Here is a 17,751-nt window from a genome sequence, read left to right as displayed (position 1 = left end):
TTCCCCTTCCCAACTTGGTCATGGATGCGGAACATACACAGAAGAATGGGTTAGGCTAATGAAGGCAAGAAAGAAGCTCTTTACACAGATAGAAAACTGCCTCTTCCACTCATAGTCACTGGTTCTCAGACAGACATCTTAGGAATGAACCAGAAGTGAGGAAAAAAAACGAGTTCAGAAAAGCTTCAGGTAACAAATAACCAGTGTAGACAAACTATTTATGTATTTAAAGTTTAGGAGTTAACCTTGCTGCATTAAAGCGAAGTTTTAAAAGAGAAGGATGGTGTGAAAATATAGGAGAAACACCAGGCCTGTCCTTCAGAAAGTGGCTGAAGGTAAATTGAGGTCACTCTTGCCTACAATACACAGTAAGACCTTTCAACATTGCATCAATAAAAATGTAGGGGAGGGAACATATTTCAAGTTTTGAAATCAGTGTTTTCTTAAGCACTTTTCCAGGTTCATAGAGCTCTAAGGATGAAGCTTTGGTATATTTTCAAGAATGGCTGCTAATTAATTGCCCTTATAATTTACTTTTAAGGAACATAAAGTGCAGAAATTTTTATTGTTGCCATGTCAAAACCCACCATCAACCCTAATGGAAAACCTGTGTATATATTGACTATTTGCTGCAGACAATAATTCTAAGAGGAATTTCTAAATGAAGGACGGAGAGGGCAGGAAAAATAACTGGAAGGTTTATAGATACTGGAGGTCACCTATGTCTGTATAGGTCTTACATCTTTGCCAATAAGATCCTCTTGATTTTCTACAATCCCCCAGGGAGCTATGCCAATAGTGCAGATCTTCCCTCGAGATTTTGAAGCATGATCTTTCAGGGCATCTCCAACATGCCGAATGACCCCTGGAAAAGAAAAAGCATAAAACAGAAATTCATAATTATGTCTTTTTTCTTCATTATCATATGGATTTAGTATAGACTTGTTATTTTAGGGAGTACTTGTGCCTATCCTTACCATTAAATAAAGCTGAGAATACATTCCTGCTTCTTATTATTAATTTCTGTGAATCCATTTTATTAAATACAAAAATTACTAAATGAAGTAACAAGAAAAAAATACACAGCTTTAGAAAGAAGAATGGGATTGTTGACAGTTGACTGCAGCTTATTTATCTGCACTTGTGCTCACATATGCATGCAAGCATTTGTGTACTTCCAAGCACAGAAAGAAGCATAGGAATTAACTGTGCCCCCCCACTCCCCAACTCCCTCAGAAGGGCAGCTTGTGCACAAATGCTCCCAGCAAGGATGGAAATGTGAAAAAATCATGCTATTCTGTGATGAACCTATTTTGCCTCTCTTTCCAAACAAATTCAGTCATTTGAGGTAGATTCCAGCAGAGTATTAGAACTCACCCTGGGGATCAGTGAGAAAACAGAAATTAGTACAGAGAGAATGGCTGCTCCCCAGAATTCTTCCAAGTGCTACTTGCCTATAGACTGGCAAACACTTTGGCAGTGTTTCAGTGGTATCTCTGTGCAAAGGACCATTGTCATTCCTTCTTTCTTTTAATAAAATAATCTTTTAAAATCTGTCTACTAACAACTATTTTTGGGATGTGGCTGCACTGAAGCAGACCTGTGGCTTTGCTGCAGATGTTATCTGATTCTCAGTTAGTGATTTAAGATGATCTTTGACTAGAAATGGCAGAAGTTGCTCTAGATGAAAATGTAATAGCAAAAAATTAAGTTGAGCTCTCTACAAGTAAGTAAGAAGTTTCCCCACCACATGCAAAAACCAGAGGTTTTTTCCTTTAATACTTTGGGTCACTGGATTAAATAAAATAAAGTTCTTTTCTGGATGAATGTGTTTTCAGTTTTATATAATAAGAGCTGGACATTGATTAGTAGTCTGTTCCTGCAACTTATGGTTGATCTTAGAAAGTCTTCCTTGGAAGGTACACTAATACAATTGCCTCACAGGAGACTTTATTTTCAGCTCCAAAATGTGCTTTTCATACTTTAGGAAACCTTTTATACCAGCTGCCAGGTTAGTGTGAACTTGGCATTTTCGTGTTTTCACATAGTACATAAATGACTAATAAAATAAAACACAGAATGGCTAATTTCATCATTCCTACTTGTTTTTTTTCCTTTTTGTGATTAAGTCTCTTAGATGCCACTGTGCTTTTATTTCAATGTTGCCCCTACCTGTGTTTACTCCTCCAGTGAATATCCATGCTCCAGTTGTCATTGCAGCCTTAATAAGTCCTTTTCCAAAGACTTGTTTGAGTTTTGGCTGAAGTTCAAAATTCTGAAGGCCCCCATGCACAGAGATGAGAAGTTTGGGGAGCTCAAGTTGCCACTCTTTGGTCATCAGATGCAGAAGAAGGTCAGGCTTTGTGTCAAAAGACACACGTACATACTGCAGGAACAAGAGCAATAGAAGAGAAAAACAGATTGGTTATACCCACTTATTTCTAACACATATTATCTGTGCTCAATTTATCACTTGTTTTTGTTTTTTTTTTTAAATGACAAAACCATTAACTACTTGCTCACCTGATAATTAGTTTCTAGTTAAGAAACTAGGAATAATGGAACACTTGCAATTCATAGGCTGGATAATTTTCTTTACTTAAGAAATTGAGACATTAATTGGTTCAAAATCCTTAGCAATGCTTGAAAGATTAATGTCTACAATTTATAAATGCAAATACTGGAGAAAAAATGTAAGAGGGCTGCCAAAGATGACCTAGATAGTCAGAGTCACAACTGTGTATTTTCTTGTACCTTTTTTTCAAATTAACGAAGTCAAACCCTCAAAAGGTAAGAAATAACAGATTAAAAACTCAGTTCTTCAAGCACACATAAGTATAACTGAGCAAGACTACTAAACTGATACTTTCTAGATGAAAGAATGCTAACTGTGTACAATTTGTACAGGTTCATAATCTTGCTTTAGAAGACTCTAGATCCTAAAATGGCTGTGAAACAAATCAATGCATTTCCAGTTGCTGGCTGTTCTGTGCTACACATTCAGCAATTTGTGCCAGAGAGATCATGTATGTGCTCAAAGATAACAACTGTCTTCAAAATTCCTACAGCACTACCGCGTCACACAGTCTCTGTCTGTTACAAGCCTTTCTCCTGCTCTTTCAGTTGCTGTTTCACAAAACCTGTGACAGGACAAGTGATATTTTTTGATTTCTAGTTACATATCTGAAACAGGAAAAAACTCTTTCTATAGTTGCTAAGATCTGGAAGGACCCTCTTAATAAAATAAAATAAGTCACAGAAAGCACTCATCTGTCAAACTTCTGATTGAGACAATGTTTGTAGAGCAACTTCAGCAGTCTTTCTCCTGATGTCAGCACAGACATCCGGTGTATACCTTTGCCTTCAGCCTGAGGAATACCTAGTCCTAATTTGTTTATTGTGACATGGCAGGTAGTATAATATCCACACATATTATATAATAATTTTGTCTGTTTTAGACATATCTAATCAGTATTTATTGCCAAAAGTTTGTTATTTTTTAGCAATACCATACAATAATAAAGTGGATTCCTTTCTAGTTGAACAAGAAATAAGGATTTGACATTTTTCAGAGGAAACAGGATTTTTTGCAAGAATGGGTTGTTGCACAGTAAACACCTATTGTCAACACTTCTGGAAGCAGAAGCCTGTTTCCACAATTAATTGGTGGGTCTGATCAAGAATTTGGGAATGCACATTCACCCCAGTGCATCAGTAATATTCTCTGCAGCAGCCAGGCAAACTGGCAAACTCATAGCAGCTACTGGACATAAAAAACACAGCATTCATGTCTGTCAAGCTCTTTAATAAAGATGAACTGCCTCCTCAGTAGCTACTCAGTCAATTTCCAGTGAGAGATGAAATCTTGTATGGCACCTGATCCCATCGACTCGATCAAACATTAATAATTTTTAAATTGGGATTTGAGAGTTGTCAGAGTTCTAACACACCAGAGGAGTTATAGTAAGAATGATCCTTTCTCCCTATTTTATGTCTTAAGGGAGATCTGAGGCTGCAAAGGGCAACTGGAGGCATTCACAGACAAAATCCTTCATGGGGCCTACGCAAAAACTGTTGGTCAAATGATGGAGTCTTTGGTTTGGAATCACTGGTACCTTACTCTGCTTTTTGGTAAAGACAGACTTAAGTCTTAAGAAGATAATTAAGGTGAATTCATATGGGCAATAGCCGTACAAATAGGTCAAAAATATGTCATTGCATCATCTGGGATAATATTAGGATGAAGGCACAAATGACACCAGATGTATATTATCTTATTTGGACAGTGACTATTTTTTTCTTGTTTTTCTTTTTTTTTTTTTTTTGATTCTTTAGACTTTTTATAAATACCTCAGAATGTGTGATTTCACTGTCCCTACCTTCTTAAGTCTATGTGTTACTCTTATACATCAAGACCTCTTAATTCTAATAAATACAAATCTATAAAGTGAAGAAGTATTTTCTTGCATTTATTTGAAATGCAGACAGCTTGTATTGGAAGCAACTGCTTGCTTTTTATACTGCAGGCAAGCTCCTTCTATACTTAGGATAATTTTACTTTACAAATCTAAGTTTTTTCATGTAAACTAAAATTTAAATCAAGTGAGACAAGATTTACTGGTTTGGAAGTTTTTGGCAGTGAAGCCAAACATGATTTTTCTTTTTTGTGTAGCATTCAATTTTTGTAGTATTTGAATAATTTTTGCTTTTACCAAGGCATTTTTTAGTTCGGCATACTTTACTCTTTTGTCATTACTGATTATGTTAGCTAGATTCTCCAAAAGAGAATCCTATTTTTAAAAGTTTACATTAAATTATAAATCACATCTTTAATGCCACTTTTACCTGTAACAAAAATTAATGTATTCTAACCTTGTAATAGAATATTTAGCCTTATCAGTTTTTGCTTAGAATGTTAATGAGTATTTCTGCTGTTCCTGAATTCTCTTACTATATCCTCTGGAGACAGATACAAAATTTTATTTGAAACCAAACCACTATGCTGTTGTGCTTTGAAATTCCCTACCTGGTGTACCTGTCAGCTGTAGAAACTATCAGTTCTAACGGGAAATGATTTAATCCTTTCTTTATGGGAGAAGTATATGGATTCAGTTTTTATGTGTCAGCAAAGCCGGGCAAGTTAGGAAGCAAAAGTACAGTTCTGAATCACAGAACCTACAGACCTGACTGGCATCAACACAGAATGTGAAAAGACAAAGAATCAAGCTCAAGCTGTACTGCCCACTTCATCCCAGGAGTAGCACAGTGATAGTTAACAAGAGTGCATTTGTTGCTAATTGTTGTTCCACTTTTTGTCAAGTGTTCTTTAAAACAAACCTATGCCCACCATTAGTCAAAGAGCCACACACTTCGAAGTTCAACTCCAGTGCCCTAGGGCAAAAGTCAAAGTTCCTGAGGAATAGAATTACTACTCTTTTACTTAAGCACAGATGTCTCATTAAAGTACTTGGTGGATGATTTCAGATAAGAGTGTCAGTGAATAAATTACAGTGACTCAGAATTTTGTTGTATTTCTGAAAGTAAATCTATTCAGACAATATTTTGTGATCTGCACTCTAACATTGCTCCTGTGCTACTTTTTGGTAACATTTAAGTTTCTATCACTTCAGATATGTCTTCAAATTAAAGACTGGTTGCTTCAAAGTGGGATCCTCATAAAAAAATAGATGTAATTCTCATTGAATTAAAAAAAAAAAACCCTGCTACTTAGACTGAAACCAGATTGGTTCTGTAAAAGATATTTCACAACACCTTAAGGCCTAATCAAAGTTCCACTAAACAATCAGTGAAATTGATTTAAATTGATTCATTGATTTAAAAGGCATTGGATAAAGTTTTTTCAGTGTTATTTCCCCTTTTTCTCCATGTAGAACACCACATTTTAAATCCTGTAAATATTTTTAAAGAATTAATTTACTATAACAGAAAGAATGTTTGCTGCCTTTTCATGGTTTATGCAAGTTATAGGATTATCTTTTTTTCTCTCTCAAAAGCCCTGATGACTTTTGGCATCCCTTTAATGAAGTTTTTATAAAACTCAATTAATTTTAAACCAAGAAAAATATCTTTTTTTTTGCGACTGACTTCCAAATATCCTGAATGAAGTTTAAAGGATCTGAGTATTAGCAACTTTGTATGAGTAACTGTTAATGTTCATTGCAATTCTACTGCTGTTTTCATGTTTCTGTGTACCATAAGAAAAGTTAAGCAGATAACACTGAAGTAAACTTCCTTTCTTTTGCAGCTGCAAACTTATTTTAGGATTTTACTCTGCATATGAAATGTATCATTGAAATGCATTCAATGAGGAGGAATCTATTTAATTCACCAAAGGCTTTTCAAACAGCCATCTTCCATTTAACCCTGAAAACCCACGATGAAAGAAATTTTAGTTCTGCAAGCAGCAATCATTTAAAGAAGTTTATTGAAAATCCAGGCCCACTAATTACTGAGAGAACATTAAGGCTGTGTGTGTGTGTGCAAAGGCAGATAGTATATTAAAAATAAGGGTTTAGTTTGCTCACAAGTGCAGTGCAAAATGCATCACAGCAAGATTGTCTTAACTGGTACACTGATGAACAGAATATACTTTCAATTTTTTTCAGACTATTGCTCTTAACTAGGATGTAATCACTCACATTATTTTGATAATTGTTTTCTGACTTAATAAAATGCTAGTATAAAGTTGGATAAGTATGTTACTTCTTAAACTGCAAAGAGACAACTAATGTAAGCAGATCATATTTTATTAGTTTTCCTGTATTTTTATCAATTTTATTTGCAAAACCTCAACAAAATTTATGCACATCCACATCCCTCTCACATCTTTTTACAGTTGTTAAATTTGAAAATCTGCTATAAAAACAAAATAAATGCAGACAAGCAAAATTGTTAATTGCGTTTCTTACATATTAATGGGATGAGTCACTTGAAAAGAAAATATGAGATTGACAGGGATCTAAACACCACAGTCTTGTTGCAGGATCATCTGTGGTTGCAAGAAATTGAAGAAAAGGTCTTTTTAGTAACTGATCTTGTTAACCAGTTAATCTCAGCTATGTGTTTCTATATAATTTCCTGCACAAATTATTGAGCTATTCACATTATTGATTTAAGAAGGATAGTGCAGCTGCACTACAGATATTTTAACAACTCCGTGGTGTTAGCAAAAGTCATGCTGTTTGGGAATTTTTGTTCCATGTGGCATGTAAACCATGTGGTTTACAATATGGAAAACTACATCTTTGCTGCTTTGTTCCAAATCCATGTGTTCTGTTATAATTTCAGTATAATTTTCATTTCTGCAGCTAAACATCTATTTGTTGTTGTCTCTTGGCAACTGATATAATATTGCATCGTGGAAAGTATATTTATATTTACTATATATTTCGTATTAAAATCTCATTCTGATATTTCAAATGAAGAAAAATTTGGAGAAAGTAATTATCTGTTATTATAATTTTGTGTGCACTAATCCGTTCCATTGACTTCTGGTTTCCCAGTTATAAATCTAAGGTCATGGCTCCTATTAAAAAGCCCCACCTAATTCTTTGTAGTTCAATTCAGAAAAAAATCTAACAATTTTGCTGTTAGCGCAGACCAAGAAAATAAATACTACTCAGTTTGGTGTTTTCCTTGCTTAATAATTTTCATGTGTGGGTATCCATTTCAGGAAAAAAATAGGGAACAGGTGGAACATTTAATGCCAATGTTTTCCCTTGAGGAGGTTTCCCTTGATTTGGTCAGCTTGCCAAATCTTGCTGCTTTGTAAGGTTATTTTATTAGCCAATAGGCATAAAATAAACCTACCATGACTGCCAGCAAAAAACAGCTTGCATGCTGTAGTGTTATTTGGTAGCCAGTACCTAGAAAATTACTAGCACATTTTTAGAAAGGAATAAACTTACCATGTTTTCTCCCCTTTATCTTTCTTCCCTTACACATGCTGATCAGCTTCTTTTCATTGTGGTTTGAGAATGTACAGTTGAACAAGAATATTTCCAAGAGCTACTATGTACTTGCTCCTTTTTTCCCAAACCTTAGTTTATCAATACAATGTCTTCTTTTTCCTTCCTCTGCTGAAAACGTTGGTGGGTTCCTTTGATTGAGCAAATTCTTGGCTTCCACGGAAAGCTTTGGGTTTGTTAAGTTTTATTTATTATGGGAAAATCTCAGTACCCAGTAAATGCAAAGGTAGGAGTTTAATTTTCTATTAATAAAACTGAAACAACTACTTAGGCAGCTTTTTGACTATAGCCTACCCTAAAACAATGTTTGGGTCTGGACATATGAACACAAAGACATCTTCATGCTGCTTTCTGTGGCAAGCACATTAGAACAAAATTATTTAATCCATTTTTTTTAAATGGTTATGCAAGATTCCTTATTTTTGTTTTGGTCTTATGAATGCTATTTTTCTCACTGGTGGTAAGCAAGTACAAAACCCATCTGAGAGATATTTACTGGACTGTTTAATTTAAAGCACTTTTCCCACTAGTGGAATAATCAAATTTCAGGAGATTTTATAGATTTTTTTTAATGAATAAAGAATTTGTTTTATTCCCAAATTTTGAGTGGGGTTTAATGATTACAAAGAGATGGCATGTGCAACTTCCTGATTCTAGTCTGACAAAATAAATTTGGAGAGTTTCCAGCAATAAGTGCATTGTCTTTATCCATCCCTAAGTTTTAGCTTGTTATTTAGTTTTCTGAGATTTTAAGTCTCTTTTTCCATTCTCTTTCTTTCTTTTTTCTAAATTGCTCATGGTTTCACTCCTGACTGCACTCTGTGGCAATGCTTTTCTTTACTTTATGCTGACTTTCAGTTTTATCTCCATACTTTCACTTCAATTGAGCACACAGCATGAATCTTAGAGCATGTCCTGTCTCTTCTGGCACTAAGCTAGGACATCAGAATCCCAGCAAAGATGAGAAATCCTCTAAGAGAACTGGTGTCAACAGCTTCCCTAAAACCTTCACAATTTCTTGGCTCTCCAAGACTACTTTTGTCTGGGCAGGGCTGTTTACTGCTTTATAGCAATCTTCAGGGACATCACTGAAAAAGCTCTAGTTATTATCCCTTCTCATAAAACCAATTCAATGCAAAGAATCCATATACAGTCAGTAGCATTCATTACTGTATCTTTGGACCTCTGGCCTTTCAGATTTTTAGGTTATCAACTGAACACATGATGTCTGAGATACTCTCTGAGAAATTACCAAATTTTCTGTTTCTTGGTGCAGAAAGAAACAGTTTCTAGTTTCTATCAAAAGAAGCCATCCATCTGCACAAACAGTTCCATCCACTTGAGTAGTCATTCCAACTCCAGCACTTCTGTACACATTGAGGAAAACATTTTGCCCTCACTAGCATAATACCTGGGATCTTCACTGTCTCTAATCTCTGTTCTTTATGACACATCTGAGACACATATTGGGAAGAATTTGTGCACAGAAAACAATACTGGATTGCTGGGCAGGTTATTCTGCAGAGTGACCAGGAGTTCAGCTTCTGCCCTCACTGCCAAAGCAGTGTATTGGCCATGAAGTGCTAGGCATACTCCTCTGTAATTCCAAAAGGATCCAGGTTCTTCAGTTCAGATGGAGTAAGAGAGATTGTTCCTTTCATGAAATATTACATAGGAGAAATACATGCATGGGTTAGTTAGTGTATGTGCTGGAAATGTTTCTCCAATTTAGTGGAGCAAAGCCCTCAAAACACTTTGGTATCACTCCACAGGGAAGGAGCAACTTTATGCTCATGGGATTTCCTAGTCCCAACATTAGATGCCTCTTATTCCATTGAAATTTGAACCATAACTCTAACTGGTCTATCTGCCTATACATGTCTGGTAGAATATTAATTGGAATTTGGTATATTTAAAATTTGTCAGCTTTGCAGACATAGCCAGCCATGAGAAATCATAGTTGAATTCTAAAATTATTCAGAAAAAGAGGGATGAGTAGCCACTGGAATAAAATTAAGAAGCACATGAATGTGTCTTCAGCCTTCATAAAGGTAGCTCCTCTTACACTGCACTCCAGCTTTTACAGTTAATTTTGTTCACCTACTCTTTGGCACATGATACATAAAAACATACATCCCACTCTCACACTCAACAGTATTTCAGCATGACGTTAAGAAAGAACACTGCTCATTCTTTGTGAACGCTTACTTTTAGCTATCAGCATTATTTATCTAAGAGAAAAACATGGTTACCATGGCTTTATTGGAGTGGCCTCCTCCTTGGAACTCAATGGTTCCAAAAGCGTCCGTCGGGCTGAGCTGCGTGTGCTTGCTGATGGACCACTTCTCTGACTGGATGTCATTGCGTGGAAGCCTGGTTTCATTTTTCTCATTCTGAGTAACGGAGGCGCTTGGAGGCTGTCCAATGTGCTGACCTGTTAGACGCCCACAGCAACACCTATGAACAACCAGAAACAACAAACAGAAAACCTGAGTCACGTGCGTGTATAAACTGAGCAGGGAAACAAACTACAAGAAGAGCCCAACCCCTTTCCAACTCTGCTGATGCTTTTCCTGAAGCCTTTATGTATGGAAGCAATACAGTCCATTTATTACTTTTTTTTTTTTTTTTTTTTTAGTTTGGACTCTCTATATTTAACAAAAATCATGCCCTGTTCTAAATATGTACAAAATTATACTAAAGAACATCTTCTCTTTTTTTTTTTTCAAATAACATCAGGACAACTAATCAACTTTTGCAGGGATTAGCACAAATTTTAAATTGCTAGTTTAATGCATCTATTTGCTTTTGACAGTGTGGTGTGTCATGCATCCAATTTAGGTAAATATTCAGTGCACCAAATATCGTGTTAGGAAGATAAGAAAATCAAACACAGATACCAACCCATTCCTGATGTATGTTTTTCCTTACAGAGTAAGTTTTGAAATGCAAACAAATAAATCCCATAAGAATCCATCACTCCAGATGGACCTTCTGAAAAAGTAAGTTTTCAAAATATTTATATCTGGATCCACTGTATGCATATACATATATATAGAGAAACTTCTTTTTTAACCAACTTTCATTTTACATACGCGTAACATGCGATTACCTATGGGGGTCTTTGGTGCTGGGTATGATATGAACACATTCTCTCTTGTAAAATGCTCTTTCTATCCATGATTTCTGTGCCTAAAAAAGAGAAAGAAAGTGCCTTGAATTCTGTTTGCTTTTTATATACAACTTATAGTACAACTGTAGGAAAACTTCAAACAGAAGAGAAAGTTTCATTGAGTCTTCAGATAAGCAGTGCATGTTTTGCAGAGGGCAAACATTCCATTAGAACTATGCTTCCCTTCTAGGACTAAGCACCCAGCACAAGCTTTAAATATTCTTTTCTTATACACTAGCCAGATGACCTTAATGCTGTTACCTATATTTCCATAACAGAGGAAGAAATCTCTGGAGAATTAACTCAAACTCCAAACCTTTTTGTATGGCAGAAAAAACCCTATGCCTATTCATTAAAACAACCTCTGTTCCTATGTTAGTGACACAACTAAGCCAGCTCTAATTTAAAAAAAACCCTACAATCAAACCAACCAAATTACCCCAAATGTTTTTACACAAGCACTGAGAGTGCTGTTTAACACAGAGGCAGAAACTGCAGTTTCTGTGTGGACTCCTTAATAAAAAAAAATTTAAAAAAAAATTAAAAAAAGGGAAAAAAAATCTGTTTCTGAAATGAGACACAAAAAAATTCAATACATTGAGACACATGATTGGCAGGTAGCCTCTAAAATAGCTCAGTGAATTGTTGTTGGTTGTTCATACAAGTTCTTCCACCACATGTTCACAGAAAAGAAGGAAATTTACTGCAGCATAGTCTTAATTGTGAGACACAAAACAAGTCTTTTTAAACAGAGAGGTGGGTAGGAAGGAAAAAGGGAGAAGAGAAGAACATATGCAAAACAAGAAAGGAGAGAATTTCAGAGTTCTGGAATATTTTTTATTATCTAGGAAATCCTTACTCCATATAATATGAGTTCTGGCAAGCTCTCTAAAACATTCACATGCATAGAATTCTATTATTTCATTTAATAGGGAGATGAGTTGAAGCTTTCCTTTGAAAATTAATTTAAAACAGATTAACTTAAATAATAAAATTACCCACTTAACTGCACAGCATCAACAGAACTATAAACTATGACAAAATTCTGAGAATAAAGTAACGTGACATTAACTTAAAAGAATTTAAAGGAACTATGAGCATTTTGCCTCTATGAAAGGAGATCCTTTGAAATTGCCTATGTAACATTACCTAACTAACTGATGTTAGTTTTTACTATGCAATGATATATGTCATACCTATCTATTACTTTTACTAACTAGTGTTACATCACTATTTAATGTTACCATCTTGTCAATTCAATCGGTATCCTCTTCTCCATGTTTAAAACCAGAACCCTCTGCTTCTGAAACATGTGAAAATCACTGTGAACTAAAGAAATTTCTTGGAGTTAATGAATGCTACAAGCATAAACTATGAAATAACATAACAAGAATTTCTAGCCACATCTACTACTTACCAGTCCCAGTATATGGTATTTATTCTTTTCCTTTTTACAGGGAAAAGAATTCCTTGCTGGACCTAGTGGTTACTGGTGCTATTTAGCAATATTTTATCTTCGGTCTCCCTTGCATTTTTATTTGAAAAATCTGCTAGACTTCATACAGGAATAGCAGATACTTAACATCTCTTTTACAGTCAGAAAAAAATTAAAAGTCTATAAAAAATGTTAAATAAAACTGTATTTGACTGGCATTTCTCATGGTAGCAATCAGAAGGTTAATGTATTATAGAAGGTTGGGCTAGATTTGTTTTGTTTAAACAAAGTATAGTTAAATAGAGATTCTGAAAGCTAAAAAAGTTTTACTTTACCTAAGAGAGACTACCTTGAGACTTAATTTATTATAACTCTTAAATATCCTTTATTGAATATATTATTATTTTCATACCTTACTGCAAACAATTTACTGTGGTAAATTTCCTGGCTACATAGAACTAATGTGTCCTTTCTAAAGGTGGCTGCTAGCTAAATTTATCTGAAGTTACAGTATGAAAATGTGCTGTAACAGGTACTTGACTGGAATTTTTCCTTTAGGTATAAAAGCAAGCTTTCAAAACCCAAGAAACTGACATTTAATTTCTTTTCCCTACTCTTTCTCACATGGTCTTTGCAAGTGGAAAAGAAACACAGCTACATTAAAAAATAAATTAGTAACAAAACCAGTAATTGGTATTGGAATTTTCATCACACTTCTACAAAGGTAATATTACAAAATAATAGCTGGGCTTAAAACTTTACTCGGAAGAGTTGTGGTGACAAAATACATGATTCACTAATCTTGTAATTCCTTGTTCTTCCAAAATTTAAAAGAAAGCATCTGATTGCACTGCCCCATGCCAGTTATCTTTCTGCAACAGATATAATTTGCAATGAAGTATAAAGTTCAGAGATATAATAAATTATGCTACTTGCTGTAGAGTCTTCATAACAGAATAACTTTAGGAAATCAACATATTTATAATCAAACTGTCTGCATTAAACTCTTACTTATAATGCAAATTAATAAAGTAATAAAAAGTTTTGAAGACTATAGCAAAGTATTTTCAAAACTAGTAGAGCAAGAAGCTTATCTTCTCTTTCTCTTGTTTCATAAATACTCCTTCAGTAATGGTTAATGAGAAAATTCAATGTCCACAGTGAATTCATAAAGTACACGCCATACTTGAATTTAGTTTATTCATAGTTTAACTTGCTGGGTAAGTCTCTGTCTTTATTAACCTTGCCGCAAAATCCCACCGAGAACATTTTCTTTGTCTATTTCTCTTTTTTTTTTTTTTTTTTTTTTTTTACCTGAGTATCACACTGGGTGCTGAAGGCTGTCCTGGACCAAAAACCTGCTGCCCACGTTCCGCCACGGCCGGTTGTTGCTAATAACCCAATTTGTGCCCAGCCCCTGCACAAGGCACTCACTCTGCCCGCGGCACAGCCATGTGAGAGCCAGCAAAGCCCTTGCACCCATTAGCTGCTTGGAATGTGCTGCTGTGGGATTAGCCTTGTTAAGGGTTCAGTGGGCACTCACCCATGGCCCCACAACACTGCTTGGTTTGAACATCTAATCTGACGCCAAAAGAAAAACAAATCCCTTGAGAGCCTGGATTTAACTGGCACAAGCCTTGATGGGCTTTTTGTCTCCTCTCTTCTTTGCCCCTGAGAAAGTGAGCTGGTCTAAGTGTGATAAGATGCTCTGAGTTCTTAAGTTTGACTCAGGAAAACCAATCCATCAAAAGAAACACTGTACTAAGCTGGAAAGAGCTTGAGAACACAGGAGAAACTGTTAAGCTCCAAAGAATAAAAGCAGTGTGTTTATGGGGCAACTGTGAGAAATCTATACACAACTGAAATATATTTCAAATAATCAACAATGGCATTTTTCCAAAGAAACTGGGCTTTTGTCACTGTATCCCACACAACTGCTGTCCTGTGGTGCATATAACTTTTCATAAACACAAACCTTTATTCTTTCAGAGACAAACAGCTGCATTGTTTTAATCCTAATAAAAAGCTGGTAACATTAACCAAAACCTGAATATTTACAAATTTGTTTACTACTTCTTTACTGTGCCCTCTTGATATTAACATTGATGGATAACTTTTCATATTAACAACACCTTAATTTTTATTTTAGTACTAACAATAACATAGGTTTATTTACTCACTTCAAGAGTTTTCAACACATAAAGTATTTTGACTCTTAACAGCCATCACCAAGCTTCTATTAGCTCCTCTCTATTCCTACATATGACTACATCCCTTCATTTCCTCATCATTAAGGGTGCATCTGACATGTGAAAAATATTCCACCCTTAGTACTGATGAATACACAAGCACTAAACTGTTCTGCACATACATTAGCTCTGATGGGCCCAGAATGGGCAAGGCTGAGAATATGTATCAACTTTTAAACTTCTTACACCATCACACATGTGGAGAAACTTCTGCTAGGCTGGCTAATCCATGAGATTGCATTTGTCTCTTGGCTCCTGAAGTTTTTGTGCAAAATACATACCTTTTGTACTTTGTAAGTATTAACGTATAAATTAAGAATATACACACACACACTCTCTATGTGTGTACACACACACACACACACATACACACACACACACACACACACACACACACACACACACACACACACACACACACGCTCCTTTCAAGCAAACTTGTGCCCTGTGAGGTTTCTGAACCAGAGATTCTGTGCTTATCTTCTCAGATCTCTTAAACACAGATGGTCTGTGGAGAATGACAAAGGTGAAGTGGCAGCCAGGAAATCAGGTAGTAACCAGTTCAGTGAGGTAAAGAATATATGATGGGGAGTCAGCAGGTAAAGACACCTTGTTTTTTAACACTAGGGAAGTTGGTTTGGTTGAGAAGGTTGAGAGGGCAGAGAAAGAATGAGGTGAAGGAAAGAAAGATCTCATGACTGAGATAACTGGTTAAAAATTTTTACTGACCTAGAAGTGAAACTTTGGTATTTGAACCTAACAAAATTATGGAGATTGATCCTGGATTCAGGTTTCAGCTTGCATAGTAACATGGGGCTGCGTTTTTTGTCTTAAGAAATCAACAAAAGAAAATGGTTATATTACACCCAGTGGCACTAGGATATTTTATAGGTAAGGACTTTACAGTTGTCATACACAACATGCTACATGCAAGTACAACAGCCTTTGCTCATTTAAAGATGCATTAACTTAGGACTCTGTGGCAATGAAACTGCCAGCACCATATATATCTCTATTTTTTGAGAAGTAATAAAGAAAGAGCCAGTACACAGAGACAGCTGTTTTTTCAATATGGTTCAACTGCAAAATAGCACTTTCAGAGGTGGATGCTGCCCATTTAATGATAAAACCATACATATTGTTTAAATCTTCCACCCAGCTCACTGTTTATGAAACAAAGTATTAAAACAGCAGTTAGCAATGAACTGAGTACTGATTGCTCGTGGGAGGTGAATATTTAAAGACAGATTTCATTGAGAAGAGAGGTGTTTAAAGCCTTTCTCTACTTTGCAGGGGGACAGAGCAGCTGGACAGGCAACAGAGTATTACTGAAGCAAATTACAGAGAGGATTTAGAGGAGCATATGGTGATGGAGTGGCATCAGTGCTATTGCAAACTGATGTGATTAGTATTCCTTAACCAAATGGGAACATTTACAAATTCCACTGTCTGAATAACAGCCCTGTATCAATAAACATCTATAGCTTTATCAGTACAAAGGAAGGCAATGCTTCTGTTAAACCTTATTACAAGGTATGCTCAGGACAAATTTCTAAGCCTCATTTCAACACTGTGCAATTGTAAGCACTATAAACACTTTTATGTCATTTTTGAAGCATTAGGAATTTACCTGTCTGAACATGAACTCAAGAATCATTGGGCTGTCCCAAAAGATTTCACTTTCTAACAGACATTTATTCCTAGTAGCATCTTAGAGGCTGGCAATCTGACCTTACACACTACAGCTCTACTTATGTATGTTTTGTTCTTTTTCTAATAGGCTTCTCAAGCACTTTATCATCAGAGTCGTTACAAAAACAATGCTGAATTGTCTTGAAAATCAACTTGTATTCAGTATAGAATAGGAGGGTATACAATACAGTCATCTATTGTTACAGTATGCTACAGAAATTATCTCCTAGCATTGTTTCCCAAATGTAATTTTTATACTGTACTTAAAGAAATAAGAGTAACTTAAAAATAGTTAGGATCTTTTAATTTAATGGTTAATGATTTTAGTAATTATACCTGACATTTTTCTTACTGCAAGGACACAAAAATGAAAATGTTATGTCTCTGCTAATGCTACTGTGGAAATGTGCATTTATGCTTTTTAGAGACATTATATGGAAAAAGCATATGTCATTATTATCCATGCTATTGAAAAATTAATTGAAAGCTTAACAGATATTTTAAAAAGAACTAGGGAGAATGATTACATCCAAATTTGGTGATGACATCCAGGTTCCAACAGACCTCCTTAAGAACTGCAGAAGTGTAAGGGGAAAATTTAAAAGAAACTGTCATTAAAATCTAGGATATATTGTAAAGAACACTTCCAAAAAGTGTCTTTTTCTTATGATCTTTACCATATTAAAGGAAGAATTAAGCCTATCAACTTAATTCATTAAGTTCTTCAGATACATATTTATAATTTCACCAAAATTACTGTGAGTTTAAAGTTATCTAAACAATAAACCCTTTCTAATAAGAAAGCCTTACTTGATCAAATTATGGGTTTATCTAGACCTGTTTGATCTCTACCAATGTCATAGGGGCTATAAGAAAGGGAAAACACATCAAATGTGTGCAATGCTTTCCCCGAAGAGTTTTTCAGCTAACAATTATTTTCTGCTCATGGACTTCCTGCAGAGTTGTGATTTCTACATGCTCTGTAAGCCTTCATGGGATTTTTCCTACCAACTTGCCTGCTGATTTCTTGCAATCTTTCAGCATTTTCGCATCTTTCTCTTTTCTGCAGAGGGAAGCACTTCCTCCTGTTTGTTTTGAATGCAACTCCTCACACTTTCCCATTGCTGAGAGAGGCAGAGAACATTCAATTCCCATCCATCCCCTCCATACCAGTCACGGTTTTCAAGATAACTTCTGAAGTATTTTTTTTTTCCC

The 17,751-nt window shown here is 35.4% G+C and overlaps 1 protein-coding gene across 1 annotated transcript in view; it reads right to left on the bottom strand.

Annotated features, from left to right (window-relative positions):
* TRPM3 (transient receptor potential cation channel subfamily M member 3) overlaps positions 1–17,751 on the bottom strand; it is a 258,088-nt gene that overhangs the window by 120,473 nt on the left and 119,864 nt on the right. The window contains exons 2-5 of the mRNA XM_062513646.1: positions 11,101–11,180; positions 10,241–10,445; positions 2,173–2,386; positions 741–865 (exon numbers count right to left, since the gene is read on the bottom strand). Of these exons, the coding sequence (XP_062369630.1) occupies positions 741–865; positions 2,173–2,386; positions 10,241–10,445; positions 11,101–11,180 (624 nt within the window). The remainder of the gene's footprint in view (positions 1–740; positions 866–2,172; positions 2,387–10,240; positions 10,446–11,100; positions 11,181–17,751) is intronic.

This window comes from Cinclus cinclus, chromosome Z (assembly GCF_963662255.1).
Source record: "Cinclus cinclus chromosome Z, bCinCin1.1, whole genome shotgun sequence".
Taxonomy (NCBI): domain Eukaryota; kingdom Metazoa; phylum Chordata; class Aves; order Passeriformes; family Cinclidae; genus Cinclus; species Cinclus cinclus.
Note: the sequence above shows the minus strand (reverse complement) of the source record. Positions and strands in the feature narration are given on the sequence as shown.